The sequence below is a fragment of the Tursiops truncatus genome, chromosome 19 (assembly GCF_011762595.2).
Source record: "Tursiops truncatus isolate mTurTru1 chromosome 19, mTurTru1.mat.Y, whole genome shotgun sequence".
In the NCBI taxonomy this organism is placed as follows: Eukaryota; Metazoa; Chordata; class Mammalia; order Artiodactyla; family Delphinidae; genus Tursiops; species Tursiops truncatus.
This window is the reverse complement of record NC_047052.1, coordinates 44028087-44048822: the sequence shown is the minus strand read 5'-3', so window position 1 is coordinate 44048822 and position 20736 is coordinate 44028087. Positions and strand designations below refer to the sequence as shown.

General features: G+C 41.6%; 1 protein-coding gene and 1 long non-coding RNA gene across 2 annotated transcripts in view; one reads left to right on the top strand and one right to left on the bottom strand.

The window, feature by feature from the left end:
• Positions 1-11882, top strand: part of LOC101319427 (uncharacterized) — a 23141-nt gene extending 11259 nt beyond the window's left edge. Inside the window, exons 4-5 of the mRNA XM_019941157.3 lie at positions 3288-3380; positions 4651-11882. Of these exons, the coding sequence (XP_019796716.2) occupies positions 3288-3380; positions 4651-6980 (2423 nt within the window). The 3' untranslated portion in view covers positions 6981-11882. The remainder of the gene's footprint in view (positions 1-3287; positions 3381-4650) is intronic.
• LOC141277197 (uncharacterized) lies at positions 614-20736 on the bottom strand. Its single transcript, XR_012328180.1, has 4 exons — positions 20163-20736; positions 19236-19355; positions 7773-7896; positions 614-721 (listed from the first exon to the last, which is right to left on the bottom strand). It is a non-coding gene; the product is annotated as an uncharacterized lncRNA (long non-coding RNA).

The window sequence follows — 20736 nt, the reverse complement described above, 5'->3', positions numbered from 1 at the left end:
CAATATTGTCTTAAATGATACAAAGCACTATAGATGTTATATATATTACAACACTAGACATCAAAAATGAAAAGGTAATGTGAAAAAGAAATTCATATTTATTTATAGGTGTAATGAATGATTCATGTATTGATAATGAAGAAGTAGCAATATGATTGCTTTATGGTAGCCTAGTGTAATTGATATGATGATTTCATGGTAGCCTAGCCTATACAGTAATGAATAAAGTGTTATAAAATTTTTATGGCATACAGTATTATAGTCATATTCATAATGCAGTATTGGAAACATTGTTACATTAAGGAAAAAAACACCTGTGATGATAGGCTGATACCCAGTTTCTCCAATTACAAGAGAGGCATACTGTACAATAATGCACTTCTTGGAAAGCAGAGTTATAAAACAGTAAGAAAACTAACACTTATTAATTTTATATTAAATGGCACTCACCTTATGCCTATGTAAGGATAGGCTGTCCACCTCAATACAAGTCTTGTACATGGTGTTCTACGTGATGAATACTTAGTCAATGATGATGACGATGACACACAAACTCCTCATACAGTCCTTGCCGCACAGTTATTAGATTTTTACAGGAAGACACATGTATACACAACAGATAAGTTTATTAACTGTACAGCATGATGATTCTTTACTCCTTTTTAAGTGAAAGTGGATCATCATAAAGGTCTTCATCCTCGTTGTCTTCACATTGAATGGGCTGAGGAGGAGAAGGAAGAGGAGGAGTTGGTTTTGCTGTCTCGGGGATGGCAGGTGGAAGAAGTGGGGGAGGTGGAAGAGGGGAGGCAGGAGATACAGGCACACTCGATGTAACATTATGGAAATACATCATAATTTCTAACTTTTTTGCTTTTTCATTTCTCTAAAAATATTTCTATATTTTTATAGCAACTCTTCTTCCACCATTTGCTTTAGTTTCAGTGCCCATATCATAGAAAGGTCCATGTGGTAAAAGAAGTCAAAAGCAGTCTTAAGTAAATCTGAACCCTTCTGCCAGACTGTCTAATGTCAACTTGTTTTCTGGCACTGCTTCTTCATGTTTTCTTTCTAATCATCTGGCATTGGTTTGAAAGCCCTCAGATTCATCAAACCTCTGCTGTGATGTCTATTAGCTCTTAAATTTCTCCAAGATAATCCTCCACACCCTCACCCCCACCTTTTTTGCCTTATTCACAATGTCTTTCTTGATTTCCCTTATTTGCTCTGTTGTAAATCCTATGCAGTCATACACAACATCTGGACACAGCTTTTCTGGCAGGAATTTATTGTTTCAGGCTTGATGGCTTTCATGGCTTTTTCTATAACAACGATGGCATCGTCAGTGGTGTAATCCTTCCAGCCTTTTATGATGTTCTCTCTATCAAGTTTCTCTTCCACAGTGTTGACAATCCTTTCCATAGACTACCATGTGTAATAAGCCTTAATGGTCCTTGTGACCCCCTGATCTAGGGGCTGAATTAGAGATGTTGTGTTTGGGGGCAGGTAGACCATTTCAATGCCTTTGGTGTTGAACTCATGGGGTTCTGGGTGACCAGCGACATTGTCCAATATCAAAAGGCAGTCCCTTACTGGCTGGGTACTTACTGACTCCAGGGACAAAGCATCAATGGAACCAATTCAGAAAGAAAGTTCTTGTTGTTCAGGCCTTCTTGTTTTACAACCAAAAGACTGGCAGCTGGTGTTTATCTTTTCCTTTCAAGGCTTAGGGGTTAGCAGCTTTATAGATAAGGGTTGTCCTAATCATAAACTTGACTGCACTTGCACGAAACAGGGGAGTTAGTTAGGATTTAGGTTCCTGTCCTGGTGCTCGCTTCTCTTCCTTAGTCCTTTGTGGCATTTTTTCCAGAATATGGCACTTTCATCTGCATTAAAAACAAGTTCAGGCAGATATCTTTTTTCTCCTGAATGATTTTCTTTATGGCATCTAGGAACTTATCTGCTGCCTTTTGGTCATCAGAAGCTGCTTCTCTTATCTCTTTTTAAAGTCAAACCTCTTTCTAAAATTATCAAACCATCCTTTACTGGCATTAAATTCTCTAGCTTTAAGCCCTTCACCTTCCTTTTGCTTTAAGTTACCATATAATGACTTTGCTTTTTCTCAAATCATATTAGAATCTATAGATATGCTTTTTTAAAAATATATTTATTTATTTATTTGGCTGTGCCAGGTCTTATTCGCAGCATGCAGGATCTTCGTTGTGACATGCGGGGTCTTTAGTTGCACATGTGAACTCTTAGTTGTGGCATGTGGGATCTAGTTCCCTGCCCAGGGATCGAACCCAGGCCCCCTGCATTGGGAGCGTGGAGTCTTAGCCACTGGATCACCAGCAAAGTCCTGGAATGCTTTTCTTATAACAATCCTGTACCCACATAAAAACTACATTTTTAATACAAGATAAAAAAAAGTGTTTCTTAAAAAGTGCATGGTGGGAATTCCCTGGCAGTCCAATGGTTAGGACTCTACTCTCTCACTGCTCAGGGCCTGGATTCAGTGCTCCCTAGTTGGGGAACTAGGATCCCACAAGACATGCAGTGCAGTCAAAAAAGAAAAAAAAAAGATGCAGGGTTTTTGTGTCTGCTGGTATATGCTTCATGTATTTCTTTTTTTTTTTACAATGGTTTTTACACTTAATTCATTTATCTTGAAATGGCTGGCAACAACAGCTGCAGACCTCAATCAAGCAATTCAGCTTTTTCTTGTAACGTCATGAATTTTCTCTGTTCTTGGGAGCATTTCCAGCATCGCTAGTGGCACTTAGTATGTTAGTATAGGTCCCGTGATATTATTCAAGGTTTATGGTATTGCAATAAACATGAAACATATGTGAGAACCCAGAGAGATTACTTTTTACTGCTATACACAATTTACTGGAGAGAGGGACTGCTCATGAGGCAATGATTAGGGCATTTTAAGTGGATATTTACAGCACTGAGCTCACTGCAATAGCAATAGGAGGTGGCTACAAAATTCATGACATACCTAACTTTTTTAAAACATTTTTTGATATTTCTAGGCTATGAAGTTTGTCTGAGTTTTTTCAAATTGTCACAGATCTCCAAAAGATTTTCCAATATTTTCGGTAAAATCCACTTATAAGTTGGACCCATGTGGTTCAAAGCCCTGTTGTTCAAGGGTTAACTGTACTCTGTTCTCAGAGATACACTGTTACTTTCCTGTAGAACAAAGCCTCATTGAACAAGACTATTGGTTGGGCTCTGTAACACAATTAGCTGGACCCACACCCTTTATCATTTCTCATGAACAGGGTATCAAGTTCCTGAAACAGAGGTTTTCATGTTGGAGCAAGGAAAGGAGCCATGGGCACTGCAGGGTGAGAGCCCACATCAGAGCTGTCCAGGTGAGTGAGTGTGACCCAGACTGATGGGAGACAGGGAAGTAAATCTCAGCCATCTTGAGAAAGACTGGCATCTTTGAAATGCTATTAAGCTGACTCTTCTGGAAGGTTCTGATTTTTTTGTATTATTTGAGGACCCTTGATATCGGCCTTTCAGATAACTAAATGCCTTCTATAAAAATGCCTTTGTCGTTTCTAACTGTCTTCTTCCTTGGCTTTTTGGCGTCTGGATCACATGCCAACCTGCCTCAATGAATATTTTCTTTTTTTCTTGGTTATGCTCCTTTTCTCTAACATTCTTTTTTTCTTTCTGCCTTCCGCATTGTCCAAGATTCATTCTTTATGTATTCAGCTATTCATGGATTTGCTTTCTTTAAAAGTTACTATATGTCACACACTCCCACTCCTGCTAGTCCTCTTTCATTTCTTTCTTTCTCATTGTGAGATGCTTTGGAACTTTATCTCCAATCATGCTCTCTTCCTTTTTTCTCCATAGTCACTGACTTAAGATTTCTCACTTTCCCATTCCCCATGTCTTTCATCCAACTGATGACTTAGAGGTCACTGTTGCTTAACCTTTAGGAGTACCTTTCTGACTTCCTTCCAAGGTTGATTGAGACTTCACACTGACTGGGGGCTGTCTACCTGGTTGGCTGATTTTTGAAATTGCTTTATTTCTGTACTTCACATGATGAGGTTTGAGTTTAATCATGTCTTCATTCAGGACACACTATCATCATCAGTATGGGTAAGGATTCTCTATTATTTTATTTTTTCAATTTATTCATTATTCCTTCTTTTCCCCATACTCATCTCACTTCCCATCATAGGCAATTGTTTTATATGATAGAAACATATTTTTAAGTTCATATTTAAAGTGACTTGGGGTATGTATTATTAGTTTATATAAATATTATTGTGCTATATATCTTGTTCTTTGCCTTTTTTCACTTCCTGGCACAGTGCATTGAGTTCATAAAGTTTATTTTCTAAATAAACTGAATTGTATCCCAGAATGTTTCCTATCACCACTATCACCAAGTCTTCTCAGCCAATGATCCACCCTCACCGTTTTCACTGTGTTCAACCTGGATGAACCATATGACCCTCTTCTCTTGCCTCTGCTAGCTGCTCTTTGAACTAAAATCATCTCATTCTCCTTTGAGAAGGAGAGTTTTGGTTTCAAACCTCACAGAGAATTTCTGAAAAACTTCTTTCTACATTGAGAGGAAAGGTGATGCTACAAGTGACGTTTTATTGTATTTTATTCTAGAAGAATTGTGGCAGATTGATGACCAGATAGAGAGCTATCAACAAAGAGAAAAATCTTTAAGAGATGTTGCTTTCATCAAGAAAATATTGACTATAAAGAGGGATTATGAATATAAAGACAGAAAAATAATTCATGTGAGCCAAAACATTCCTTTCCCAAAGAGACCTCATCAGTGTGACTTATATGGAAGTGCTTTAAGCCATAATTTAGATTTACACAGTCATAATAGAAACAGTGGATCAAAGAACATTAATAAGATTACTGAATATGGTAAAATTTCTTCCTGTACTAAACATGAGTGTACTCCAACAGGAGAGAAATTATGGGGCCATAATCAATGTGGAAAAATCCTCAGCTATAAACAAGTACCCTGTCAACATCAGAAAAGTCATACTGGGGCAAAATCTTATGAATGTGCTGAATTTGGAAATATCTTCACCCAGAAGTCACAACTCAAGGTACATCTGAAAGTGCATACAGGAGAAAAACTGTATGTATGTATTGACTGTGGGAAGGCTTTTGTACAGAAGCCAGAATTCATTACACATCAGAGAACTCATACTAGAGAGAAGCCCTATAAGTGCAGTGAATGTGGGAAAGCCTTTTTCCAAGTATCTTCTCTTTTCAGGCATCAGAGAATTCATACTGGAGAAAAACTCTATGAATGCAGTGAATGTGGGAAAGGCTTCTCTTATAACTCAGATCTTAGTATACATCAGAAAATTCATACTGGAGAGAGACACCATGAGTGCAGTGATTGTGGCAAAGCATTCACGCAGAAGTCCACACTCAAGATGCATCAGAAAATTCATACAGGCGAGAGATCCTATATATGTATTGAATGTGGACAGGCCTTCATCCAGAAGACACACTTGATTGCGCACCGAAGAATTCATACTGGAGAAAAACCATATGAATGCAGTAACTGTGGGAAGTCCTTCATTTCCAAGTCACAACTGCAGGTACACCAACGAACTCACACAAGAATGAAACCGTCTATATGCAACGAATATGGGAAGGTTTTCAACAATAGTTCCAACCTCAATACACATAAGAAAGTACAAATGAGAGAGAAATCTTCCATATGTACTGAATGTGGTAAGGCCTTTACGTACAGGTCAGAGTTGATTATACATCAGAGAATTCACACCGGAGAGAAACCTTATGAATGCAGTGATTGTGGAAAAGCCTTCACTCAGAAGTCAGCACTCACAGTGCATCAGAGAATTCATACAGGAGAAAAATCATATATATGCATGAAATGTGGGCTAGCCTTCATCCAGAAGGCACACTTGATTGCCCATCAAATAATTCATACAGGAGAGAAACCTTATAAATGTGGTAATTGTGGGAAATCCTTTACTTCCAAGTCACAACTTCACGTGCATAAACGAATTCACACAGGAGAGAAACCTTATATGTGCACTAAATGTGGGAAGGCATTTACCAACAGGTCAAATCTCATTACACATCAGAAAACTCATACAGGAGAGAAATCCTATATATGTCCTAAATGTGGCAAGGCCTTCACACAAAGGTCAGACTTGATTACACATCAGAGAATTCATACTGGGGAGAAACCTTATGAATGCAATACCTGTGGAAAAGCCTTCACCCAGAAGTCACACCTCAATATACACCAGAAAATTCACACTGGAGAGAGACAATATGAATGCCATGAATGTGGGAAAGCCTTCAACCAGAAATCAATACTCATTGTGCATCAGAAAATTCATACAGGAGAGAAACCCTATGTGTGCACTGAGTGTGGAAGAGCCTTCATCCGGAAGTCAAACTTTATTACTCATCAGAGAATTCATACTGGGGAGAAACCTTATGAATGCAATGATTGTGGGAAATCTTTCACCTCCAAGTCTCAGCTCCTGGTGCATCGACCAATTCACACAGGAGAAAAACCATATGTGTGTGCTATATGTGGGAAAGCCTTTAGTGGCAGGTCAAATCTCAGTAAACATCAGAAAACTCATACCGGAGAAAAGCCCTACATTTGTTCTGAATGTGGAAAGACTTTCAGACAAAAGTCAGAACTGATTATACATCATAGGATTCATACTGGAGAGAAACCTTATGAATGCAGTGACTGTGGTAAATCGTTCACTAAGAAATCACAGCTCCAAGTGCATCAACGAATTCACACAGGAGAGAAGCCTTATGTGTGTGCTGAGTGTGGGAAGGCCTTCACTGACAGATCAAATTTGAACAAACACCAGACAACACACACTGGAGACAAACCCTATAAGTGTGTAGTCTGTGGGAAAGGCTTTGTTCAGAAATCAGTTCTCAGCATGCATCAGAGTATTCACACTTGAGAGAAACATTCTGAGAAAACCTCAGTGAGATCAGATTTTATTTTACATTATGGAATTTGTGCAACAGAAAAATATGCATATTATCGTAACTAGAAATGCTTCATCAGAATGTCATACATTACTATACAGAAGAGGACCTCTGAAAGGACCCTGAATGGGAGGACCCCTTCCCATATTGTCACCAGCCTCAGTAAACCTTGGGGCATTCATACTGAGAAGGAACTTTGTCAGTTTGGTACATTAGAAGAAGCCTTCTCATGAAAACTGTAACCGAACACTGTTAGCAAATTCTGCACTGGAAACATTATGTGAAGTCATGCTAATGATAATCCTGCTTACTGTGGAATAGATAATATGCCAACAAGTTGAATGGTAGAACAGCATAATATATACGATAACGATAAACCCTAAGTTCTGTGAGATGTTTGTTGCAGAACACATTGCCTAACAGAATTTTGTGTGTCATTCTTCTGTTGAATCAAACATGGTCTGTGTATCTAATCCCCCATTGCATATTTTTATCAAGAAAGGGATGCCACAATAAAAAAATTATTTATGTATACAGATATAAACCTCAGAGTGTATGTTGACTCCCCCATTATCCTCTAGCACCATGAATGGTACCCCCCCCTTATTAGCCACCAGTAGAGTGTTTTCAACTTTCACACAGCACATTGTCTTCTGACCCCTATAATTGCATTATGACTGCCTATTCGTGTTGACTACCATTATCTCCCAGACTTACTGACCCTTAATTAGCCCCCAGTATAGTGTCCTGTGAGCTCCCATTACCTTCAGGAAAGCTTCTGAAGTAAGAATGTTCAGGTCACCTCAGTCAACTCTTCACCTCGGTCTCCCTTTTGCTGTTACAGTTTTATAGTGCTTCCAGCTCATTTGCCTTCCTTAATGACTTGACCTTTATAATGACAATAATGAATCAATAACTCATTAAAACAAACCCCAACATACCTTCACTGTCTCCTCTCTACCCATCTTCATTCCATGCACTCTTCAAGGACCTTCTCCCCCATGTGCCTCAAACGCATCAGGTTAGGTCCTGCCTCAGGGCCTTTGCATTTGCAGTGCCCTCTTCAAAGAGAACAGTTCCTCATTATATCTCTGTGGTTTACTCCATTGTGTCTTTCTTCCAATGGCATATCTTCACAGAGGCCTGCCCTGCCCTCCCCTGCCTGTCTGGCTTAAAATTCCATCATCCTCCCCTTCCTCCTTTATCCTCTCCATAGCACTTATTACCATGATGCCCTGTATATTTCACTTATTTGTCTATGGTTCCCACTCTAGAATGTTTTTCCCCATTTTGTTCATCGTTGTGAGCCTAGACCCATGCCTGACATACAACAGTCCTTCTATGAGTGCACGTTGTGGAGTGTTGACCATGCTCATCCCATGACTTCCCTTTGATCCTTTCTGTATTGCAGCATAAGATGCTCCGATGGGGAGAACCAACTTGTCTAAAACACACAAGGCTTTTTCACCCCCAGTCTTTACCTGGGCTGTGCCTCCTTCCTGTTCTAAAAGTTGTAACATCATTGTAAACCTTTTGCTCTGATGCCAGCCCATTTAAAGAAGGGACTGAGGCACAGGAACTCAGTCCCACATAGATGGGACTTGATGCTTGATGTTTCAGGATTCCCTTCAATGATTCTGAAATACCACAGTCAGCTCCAAAGTGATCACAAAAGAGCCCACTCACTCTGCCCGAGCATGCACAGTCCTGCCTTACCCCAATTGCACCTTGATGGGGCCTTGTCTACCCTGTAACCTGACCTACAGACCTGCTTATCATGCCCTGACAGGTATGCCCAAAGCTAATAATATGGAGAGGCCAAGAGCAGAGAAGGGTTGACCTTCCTTAGAAGTTAGGTGTGCAACCTAAGACTGGGGCAGCAGTGGTGCATGCAGAGGGTCTGATTGAAAGCTCAGCTGCTGGGTGGCCAAATGAACCAGCAAAATGTTTCCTTCAAGTCAGTCCATTGGCAACGCTGAGAGTGGGAAACAGTTGGGTTGTACAGAAATGTTCTCACCTTTGTGAATAGCAGCATGAGGGTTGAGAATGGGGACAGAACCTGGTTAAGGGGACAGGTCTAAGGATTTTCCTGTAATCCCCTCACCCAAATTGGGCAGTGATTAGTGACATATCCCATTACCACACCTTAGATCCATGTCTAATCCATCATTAGCTCCCCTTTATCTCACCCCTTCACAGTATCTGATGAGCCACTGTACACCCTTCTCTATGTTAGAACAGTATCTGGTGACCCACTACCCCCTTTTACCTCATTCAGCACTACTTCTGGGGCTTCACTCAGTGTTTTACGACCCACCATTTTCCCCCAACTTAGGACAGTGTTTGCTGATCCCGCAGGAGAGTGTCTGGAGATCTCTCCATTACCCCCTTCTTAACCTACCCCAGCACAATGTCTGGACACCCTCCATTATCCCCCTTTGACTTTACTCCATCACTGTGTTTGTCACTTCTTATTACAGGAAATAGTGTCTGGAGATCTTCTCATTACCTCTTCCAGTTACCTCCAGCATAATGTGTATTACTTCACCACATTTGTGAAACAGTCTGGTAACCTCCATACTCCCTATTTATCCCCACTTTCACCAAATAGTAACTGATGACCGCTTATTACAATCCTCAGAGTAGGAAACCATGATATACCCCACCTAATCCAACTTTTAACATTATCTCCTGATTCTTTCATTACACCTCTATCAGGATGGCTTGTGTTTCCCTCCATTTGTTGTCCATCACAATGATGGTGACCAGTTATCTTCCATTACTCCACCTAACAGTGTTTGTAACCATCCCCAACACAGTATGTGGTGATGCCCCCTATACTCTGAACACTGGTGTGTGCCATTAACCTGCTTCCCTCTCCCCAGATAAGGGCAATGACTGATAAGGCACCATAAACTTCACATTAGCCATCTCTGTAGGACCCCCATTAACAACTGGCACAAAGTCTGTTGGTGCCCATTACCCACTAATACAGTATCTGTGACTCTTCCATTAAATCCTGGTAATATCTGCTCTTTCCCTATTGGCCCTCAGTAACACAGTGTCTACTGATTCCCCATTGCCCACATTGCTTCATGAAGCCACTTAGTGTGGCTACTGCAAGTCCCCCAGTATTGCTTCTCCAAGTCCCCACTGTTTGCCTGGACAGGAACCCTGGGGGATGGAGAAGGGATGAGGATCAGGTCCTAGCCTCATAGACACCCTCCAGGGAATTGTTGGTCTGGAGTAGGCTGGGGAGGCTCTGGGAGACCCAGGAGATCACAAACAGCTTCCCATTTACTACAAGAGGAATGAAACAAGCAGAATAGTGAAAGCTGTCGATGTGGATTAATATCCAGGTGCCAACCCTGATGCCCAGTAACCTCCCCTGAGCCTCAGTTGCCTCACCTGTAAAATAGAGTTATGGAGGATGAATTGACTTAATATGGGTCACTTGAGGGGAGTAGGGCTAGTGGAGACAAATGAGAGGGTCCCTGTTGTTAATGATATTACTAGTTATAAGTTGACACAAGATCAACCTCTGTATGGCTGTACCAAAACCTCACAGAGGGAAATGTATGTTATTTTATTGTAAATTATTTTCAATTATTTCTCTTTTATATTTACTGTAACATAATATTATAGTACTGAGATTTTTAAATTCAGCTTTATTGGGGTATAATTTACACACAGTAATAGTCACCCTTAAAAGTGTACAGTTCTGACAAATGTGTACAAATGTAATCAACATCACAACCAAGAGAACTGTTCCTTCACTCCCCTAAATTCCCTCCTATCCCTTTTTAATCAATCTCTCTATCCACTCCCATCCCCTCGAAATCACTGATCCATTTCCTGCTTCTATAGTTTTGCCTTTTTTACATGTCATATAAATGTGTGTGTATACATATATATGTAAAAATGTGTCTCCTTTGGAGTCTGACATCTTTCATTTAGTGTATTTGAGATTCATCCATATGGTTGTATGAGATACAAATGGAAGTATGCTGATGAAAAGACATTCAACATCATTAGTCATCAGGAAAATGCAAATTAAAACCATAATGACATACTACTACACACTTATCAGAATGGCAATAAATAACAGTACAAAAGTTGGCAAGGATGTAAAGCAATAGACACTTGCATGCATTGCTGATGGGAATGATATACAATGGTATCTCCACTCTGGACAAAAGTTTCACAAGTTCTTATAAAGTTAACGATATACTTATCCTATGACCCAGCAATCCCACTCCTAGGTATTTATCCTAGAGAAATGAGAAATTATGTACTCGAATGTTCACAGAAACTGCATTCATAATCACCAAAAAATTAGAAACAACCCAAATGTCCATCAGTGGGTGAATAAACACAATGTAGTATATCTGTACAATGGAATACTACTCAGCCATAAAAAGGGTGATTTATGACACCAGAGAAAGGAATGATTCATTGACACAAGTTACAACGTGGATGAATCTCAAAAGTATTATGTTTTACCGTGTGATAATTTAAATTATGTTTGATAAAAGACTTATTAGAAATTAGATTATAAATATCTATACATAATTAGATTTGTACATTAGTTATAATTTTATACTGCATATCATTATATACTATAATAATGTATATTTGTAATATAGTGCACTGTAATACCATTTATTATTGTATATTCCTTATTACAATAAAAATGTTTATTTTATATGAATGTAATATGTACTGTATGATTATATATTGGAGTATGTAATTTTTTTCTATTTTGTATATCAATCTTTCACATAAAGTTTCAGTTATTTGTATTTTTACATGTTTACATTTAATGTAAAGTTATAACTATAATAAAAGAGGCCATAGGGTCTGAAGAACCTGCAGTTGTAGCTGGTCAACGTTTTTACTATCTGTCAACACGCCCATTCTGGCTGTTCTTAACATGGCTGAAGCCTTGTTTTTCTTTGGGCCTTTGCCTGGCTGTGTTCTCTGAGAGTACTCTGCTTCCCCAGTGTTCATACAGTTTGCTGTCCTCTCCTGTTTGGAGAGTTCACACATACACACACCATTGTATATGAAGTAACACACTTCTTGGGGTCACTTCCTATTTTGTACTATCTTTGTGCTGCAAGTACCACCGTCTGACCTAATATTAAATGTTTCTTTTTTTTGATTTATCATTCCTCCCTCCCCACTGGACCATCACCCTCATTATGTCAGGACTTTGTCTTTCTCCTGCTGTGTCCAAGGCAGCCAGCATGGTTCTAGCACAAAGTAGAAACTCAGTACAAATTTGTTAAATGGATGAATGAATGATAACAATAGCAGTGAGGTTGACCAAGTGCTCCACACAGTGAGCTAAATTTGTGGGGAGGATGGAGGGGGTAGGAGGGTGGGTTGGTTATAGGTCCTCTAATTTGAGATTTAATTCCCCTCCTTATGCCCCGGCACAACCACGCCCTTTCTCCCCTGGCCATCCCATCCTTCCCCTCCCCAGCGTATCTGACCTGCATCCTCCCCCAGCATCCACAAGTTAGCGCTGTGTCTCCTTACTAAGCCTCCTCCAGGTTGTGGTGGGTAGGCTATGTAGAGCAGGGAGGACAATAGTGGGGGACACACAGGCAGGGGGCCATCCTGGCAGCATCCACCCCAGCACTTTCAATCTCGTAACCCATCATTCAGTCCAGTCTGTCCTGCCTGCTCTGTCAGAGGAGCCACCAGTGGATATGAAACCCAGGGGACAAGGGGAAGGTAGCAGGGCGGAGGATTCCAGGCCTAGTGTGGCAGGTGTGGACCCTGTGGCTAAGGTCTGGTTAAAGCCAATGTTGTCATGGGCACTTGCCCTAATGTCAGGGTGAGCTGAGACCTGCATCCTCAGCATTCAATAGGGCTACTTGTGCTGGAGTGACTGTTATCTATATTATATCCTACCCCACCTGAGCTCACCCCACTTTCCATACCATATGCCGTACCATACCATACACCATACCATACCACTTATTAACTATTTTACTTAATTCTACAATTATATTCTTATTGAAGTATAATTAATGGTTATAATTTATAACTAATATCAGAATCCTTGTCATTATTGTATGCCTCTAATTATTAAGATACCATGAATAACATCAACTCAGATACTAAGAAATCCCATGTCCCTTCTGGTTTCTGCTACCTTCTGGTTGTTGTTTGCATTATATTAACACAACAATAGCCCCACCCCTAGGGGCAATGTTTTTTCTCCTTTGTGAAATAGGCACAATTAATTTACTCCTTTATTGATATTATTGTGCTATTTTAATATTATAATATTGGACATTGCTACTAAAACAAAAACTGGTGTTCTCTGTTCCCATCTAAGAAAGAGGACAATGTAAGCACAACATTAATACAATCATTTGAATTATATTAAGGTTATGATTATTATTAATGCCAATTCTGAGAACCCATGGTGGGTTCCATTGCACTCTGGAAAGTGGCACATTTATAATGCATTGCTGAGTAGGTTAGCTAACTATTTATTGCTATGTAACAAAGTACCCAAAACTTAATGGCTTAAAACAACAGTAAACATTTATTCTCTTACAGTTTCTGAGAGCCAGGAATCTGGGAACAGCTTAGCTTTTGGTGGTTCTGGCTCAGGAACTGTCCTGAGGTTGTAGTCAAGATGTTGGCCAGATGTTGCAGTAATCTGAAGGCTTACTGGGGTTTGTGGGCTCTGATTCCAAGCTAGCTTACATGACTATTGGCAGAAGGCTTTAATACCTCACCACATGGATCCCACGTCTTCTTGAATGTATTCACAATATGGTGGTTGGATTGGTTACATTGGTCAACCTTATTCATTGTAGAAGAGGACTACACAGAAGTTTGAATACCAGGAGGCAAGATTCATTAAGGGAAATCTTGCAGGCTGGCTACCATGCTGGCAGTGTGATTATTTGCATTTATGTTAATATTATCATAATAATTGATACCACTATTAAGAATGATGACAATCTTGTAAACCAAAGGGAGATGGTCCACACTACAAGGTCTCTGTGAGGTTTAGATGACATGGAACTCAGTACACAGTGCTAATGATGATGATGATGATGATGATGGCAGCAAATTTTACTATTTGAGTGCACTTGTCCCTGCTCCAGGCAATTTAGATCTATAAGCTCAATCCAGTCCACACAACAGTGCTTAAGATAGGCTCAATTATTATTCCTATTTCACAGATGAGGTATCCAACTCCTTAAGAGTTGAGGAGCTTGCTCAAGGTCACAAAGCTAGTAAATAGCACAGGGGGAATTCAAACCCAGGCCAGCTGGCTACAAGGTCCATTGTATTAACCCCCATGCAATGTGACTCTGAAAGGTCATTGTTAGTATGGTCACTCATAGTGTTGTATACAATTATACTCTAGTTATAATGGAGTAGTTATAGTGTGGTTGTAATACTTCTATCTGAAAAGGCTGGTTATTCCTCTACCCCTGTCCCTCACTCACCCTATAGAAACAGTAAATTACTAACATCATTATTATAACTATGCCTATTATAAGAATGATTAACATTTCAATCTTTGTATGATTTGGCTTCATTTTAAAATTTATTTTTACCTGGGAGTCTTTTCCTACCTGAGCTTTATATCAGCATTTAGTGGTGCATGAAGCCAATAAAGAGTAGCTCCATGGAGTCCTATCTAATCCAAGTCCCACCTGTCTTAGCTTGGGCTGCCTAGATGAATACCATAGACTGGGTGGCTTACACAACAGAAATTAATTTTCTTACAGTCTGGGGCCTGGCAAGTTCAAGATCAAGGTGCCAGCCTGGGTGGGTTCTGACGAGGACTTGCTTCCTACCTGGCCACTTCTTACTGTGTTTTCACATGGCCTTTCCTAGGTGTACATGCCTGGAGAGAGCGCGATCTTCCTCTATTCTCTTCTTATAAGGCTACCAATCCTATTGGATTAGGACCCCACCCTTATGACCTCATTTAACCATAATTACTTCCTAAAAAATCCTTATGTCCAAATATAGTCACATTGAAGCATCAGGGCTTCAACTTGTGAATTTTGGGATGACACAGTTCAGTCCATAGCACCCTCCAAAGGACATTATTCTTTGAAATCTGTGGTGTTAACTACAGTCATCAAGGGATAGGCAGTGTCTCTGACTGTACAGCTTCAGCATCAGAGAGTTTGGAGTTTTCCTTGGTTCAGAGAGCCCCATGGTTCTCATGGGTGCAAGCTCCACTGGCTTTCAGAGCTAGAGGTTTTGGAACCTCATCTTTCATGTACAGGTCTTAAAAGTTGGTGCTAGATGTGGGGTTCAAACCCTTTGCACCTCAGGGAGAAGCTCAGGTTTGTGAGTTCCCTCCTCATTGTGGGTCACTGTGGCAGAGGTGGTCTTTATGGCAAGACTGTGTCTCAGCCTCTCCTACCTGTTTCAACGTGGGTTTTTACTCATTCACCCAATGTGTAGGAGCCACTCAGCTAGTTATGGGGGTTCTTTCATTGGAAATTGTTCTGTATGTAGCTGTAGGTTTGATGTGTCCATGGGAGGAGGTGGGTTCATGATCCTCCTAAGTGGCCATCTTGAACCCTACTACTCTAGTTATCTTTTCCTGTGATGTCTTTGTCTGACTTTGGTATCAGGGTAATGCTGGCCACATAAAATGAGTTTAGAAGTTTACCCTCCTCTTCAAATTTTGGAATAATTTGAGAATTATTGGCATTAATTCTTCTGTAAATGTTTGATAGAATTCACCAGTGGAGCCATCTGTTACTTGGCATTTTCCTTCTTGGGAGGATTCGGATTATTAATTCAAACTCCTTAGTACTTATAACTCCATTCAAACTTTCTATTTCTTGATTCTGTCTTGGTAGGTTGTATATTTTTAGGAATTCATTCATTTCTTGTAGTTTAACCAGTTTGTTGGTATGTAATTTTTTATAGTAATCTCTTATGATCCCTTTTATTTCTATGGCATCAGTTATGTCTCCTCTTTCCTTTGTAATTTTATTTAGTTTCATTATTAATCTGTCAAAAGTTTTGTCAACTTTATCTTCTGAAAAAGCCAACTTTTAATTTCTTTGATTTTTCTATTTCTATTTCTAGTAAAAAATATCTCTGCTCTAATCTTTACTATATCCATCCTTCTTCTAGCTTTGGGTTTTGTTCTTCATTGTCTCGTTCCTTGAAGAGTAAATCTAGTTTGGGTTTTGTGGGGGTTTTTTTGAGATAGTTCCTCTTTTTTAGGCATTTATTGCTATAAACCTCCCTCTCAGTACTGCTTTCGGTATTTGGTATTTTTGTTTTGTGTTTGTCTTGCGATCGCTTCTAATTTCCATTTTGATTTCTTCTTTGAATCTCTGGTTTTTCAAAAGTGTGTTTTAAAATTTCTACATAGTGAATTTTCCATTTTCCTTCTGTTATTGATTTCTTTTAATCTATTGTCAGAAAGAAAAAACTTACCAAACCATAGTGCAAACATCATGTACAGGAAAGTAACTGAGACAACCTTCTTAACTAAACTGCAGACCTTATGGCAAATTCACCATTTTTTCACTAATGTCCTGTTCTCTGTTCCTGGATTGGCATACAAGTAGGAAGTAATATCTCCTCAGCTGCCTCCAGCCTCTAAAATTTCCTCAGTATTTCCTTGTCCTTCATGACCTCAAATTGTGTTGATTTGGTGTTAAGAAGAAAGGCTTCCTAATGAAAGAATGCCAAAATTCTATGGTGTCCGTTACATCAGTTTTCCTTATCAGCATGTATTTCTGAATGACTAGCCAGGTGTCCCAGTTGATATTCTTACCTCATATAAAGGAACTCGGCTTCCATACCAAATCAAAGGTCTATATATAAATCATGAGATGTATATGCTACACCTAGACTGTCCTTCACCTTCTACTTCATCATTATTTCTTTTTTTTTTTTTTTGGCTGCATCAGGTCTTAGTTGCGGCACACGGGATCTTCATTGAGGCATGCGGGATCTTTCATTGAAGCGCACAGGCGTCTCTCTAGTTGTAGTGTGCGGGTTTTCTCTCTCTAGTTGTGGCGCACAGGCTCCAGGGTGCATGGGCTCTGTAGTTGTGGCACGTGGGCTTAGTTGCCCCGCAGCATGTGGGATCTTAGTTCCTTGACTAGGGATCAAACCCGTGTCCCCTGCATTGTAAGGTGGATTCTTTACCACTGGACCACCAGGGAAGTCCCCTGAGTATTTCATTTGCAATTTCCTTTCCATTCCTCAGTGGTAGAGTTACAATTCCACTTTACCTGTGTGTTCTTGTTCATGAACACTTAATCTTTTGGCTTCAGCTGATCTCACTGAGAAGTTAAAATTCAGAGATCCTTGAGATGAGGTTTGCTCCTTTGAAATCACTCTTATTGCTTTTTCTCCTCACACACATCCCCTCCCCAAGCCGCTCACATATTGGGTTGGCCTTCAGAGCATTTCCTCTGTGGTCCTGGTTATGGTTTTCATTCATGACAATTGTTGGGGTCTTAGGGGGATTCAAAGCATGGCTTGGGGTCATGGTTGGTCCAAGGATCCTCAAAGCTGTGTCTGAAGCACACTTGTTCCTCTCCATTGTCTATTCCTTCTAGGATCCCAGTTGGGCATGTAAGGCTTACATTTCTGTACCTCTTGCATGTATTCCTCTTCACTCTGTTCCCATTGCCCCGGTCCAAGGAGGAAGGTGCTAGAAAACTGGTGTGCCTGACCGGCAGGAAGTAATGCCCTCCATGGCCAGATCCCCCACAATCATGCCCAGGTGGTGGTAGTGGTGGGGGGTGGGGTGTGTTGGGGACAGGCGAGGAGGGGGAACTTTGAACATTCTCTTGGAAGGCATTGAAAGAGGCAGGGAACCATCCCCTGGGGTATGGCGCTAAGTCAGGGGCCTCCTCGGCCCACAACTAGGGGAGGTACTGGTAACAGGGAAAACGGATTTTCGGTGGATACCATCACTTTCACTGGAGACTCAGGGAACTTAATTGCCCCCATCTCACCATATTCCAGCCCTCCCCATTCCACTATCTGACAGCATTCCCACCCACCCCGACCCGAAAGTGCATCCACAGAGGTGCCTGGTGTGTCCTTGTCTAGCCACTGAGGCCAGCCGCCACCACGGTGGCTGTGGTGCTGGTGGTGGTGGCAGCAGCGATTCAGATATGTGAGATCTCGGTAACCTGAGTAGAGGAAGGTGAGCACACCCTCCCTATCTACTCGCCATCCGCCGCCCCTCCCCCGCACTACTCCACCCAGCCTCCCAGAGTTGCACCGACCCTTGAACTGCGCATGTGTGAGCAAGGAGTGCTGTGAGCATCGCAATGACCACCAAGGTTACTAAGCTAGAGTCCTCCAGGCTGTGTGGGAGCAGGATTGCCCTCTGGCAGAGGCCAGGTGCAGGCGCAGGCTGTGAAAGTTTCTCCAGTGGGTGCCAGTGGCCTATGTCCTCCAGTGGGTCCAGCGAATGAATGGAGGGAAGGACAGATATATGGATGGAGGTATAGAAGGATGGATGGATATTTAGGACTCTTGAGAGTGGAGGAAGGCAAGGCCAGGTTGACCAAGGGGATCAGAGGCCTAGCAATGGTAGCGTTTCCTCATGATGGTGTTGAGGGTATACCTGGGACTGTCTTAGAGAGGTACCGCTCTCACAGTCAATGGATTTGGGGTTGACACTACCATCACATTAGTGGGGAATCAGGGATCTTCGTTTCTCCCATCTCACCAGATTTCATCACCCCCTCCCCCATTAGACTCCATTCCCACCCACCCCAATCTGGATTTGGCCATACCCTATTTCCATTTCTTTGGTTTGCTCCATTTTGTCTTTAACCTCATCAAAGAGACTCCACTCCCTGTCCAGACTGAGCATTTCCCTTCTGTGTCTTACCTATGATGAATGTATGTTCTTACCTCCCTGCACCTATCAATGAACTGTCTTTCATCATGATCCACATCAAATGAAAGGCACTGCTTTTCCCTTTGGTGTGTGATGAATTTTAGCAGATGTACCGGCGGGGGGTGTACTGCCACCACCAGAACTTTGAACATGGGAGGGGATAGAGCCCAGAAAGCCTTTGAAAGAGCTGATGGTGAAAATCACTGGGGCCTGGAAGAAACTGCTTATTCCTCACTGTGGTTCCTTCAGGAACCATTAGCGACCTTTTCTTATGATCACCATTGTGGAGGTGACGATGGCCTGACACAGAATTTCAGTCAGTGACCCAAGTACCCACCAGTGTACATGTCTGAGCCAGGATTCAGAAACAGCTGTCTTCAAAGTCTGGAGTCCTGGCACATCACCACCAAGCTCTTCTGTCCATCTTAAGACACACCTAAGACTAAGATGCCTTGCCCTGAAATAAACACAGCAGGTCAACCTCCAAACACACTTAGTTCTTACTACAGTGTTGGACTCATATCTTGCTTCCAGATACCCCTGCCCGTCTCCCTTAACACTGGGTCCCCAGACACAGCCAGTTACCATGTGTGCCCACCTCTCCAAATGATGTCCAGGTCACTTCCTGACAGAAATAAGTGGCTGCAACAAGGCCCTGTTTGCCAACTCTGGTCTGGGGAGGAGGACCAAGGGTATCTCTCTGCTGGCTGGTTCAGGCCAGGCCACACTTCTTCCTCGGCAAAAGACAGCCTCACATCACAGCTTGGAGTTTTCCCTCCAGGAGGAGGAATATCCTTGCCAGGACAGAAGGCCAAGAAAGGCTTGCCCAGGGACTTCTCTGGTGGTCCAGTGGTTAAGAGTCTGGGCTCCCAATTCAGGGGGCACGGGTTCAATCCCCAGTCAGGGAACTAAGATCCCGCATGCCGCAGGGAACAGACATAAAACAAACAAACAAAAAAAATTGAGAAAAGTATAATAAGCCTGCCCATGTACCTATTTCTCAGCTTTAGCAATTATCAATCTTGTTTTGTCTATTCCCCCACCGACATTTTTCCTGGAATAGTTTAAAGCAAATCCCAGATAACATTTTTAAGATAAATTCTTCCATGTATCTATCTAATATGTAAAAACTTAAAAATACGTAACTAAGAAACCTTAATACACCTAATAAAATGACTTTTTAAATGTTGTATAATCCCTTCCTTTCCTCCCATTTGACACTATTCCCATTCACCATGATCCAGATTTAGGTCCACAGAGGTACCTGGCGTGACTGCGTCTGGCCACCATGTCTAGTCACTGATGCGGTAGAGATCTGGGTAACCTGAGGAGAGGAAGACTGGCGCACCCTCTCTACCTCCCACCATCTCCCTTAAGTCCTCTCTCTCCTCTCCTCCGACAACCCAGCTTGTCAGAATTGAAGCCCACCCTCCCATATGTGGGATGTAAGCCAGATTGCAGCTGGCTTCACAATGATAAGCACTATTGTTGCTATGCACCCAGTCCCCTGTGCTCTGGGCGTGTGCTAGGTGCAGACAAAGGCTGTGTCCTGTGCTCTATTAAGGGCCTGTGACCTGTGTCTTCCAATGGTCCAGCGGATAGATGGAAGGATAAATGATGGATAAATGGAAAGATAGATGAATCGATGGATGTCCTGGGATGTCAGTAACCTGAGGAGAAGGCCAGCACACCTTCCCTACTTCCCACCATATCTTCCTTCTGTCCTCTCTCTCCTCCCTACTGACAACCCACCTTGCCACAGTTGAACCCGCCCTCCAACTGCGCAAAAGGGACCAAGCGCCGCTGGCTTCACAATGACAATCGCCACTGCAATGCGA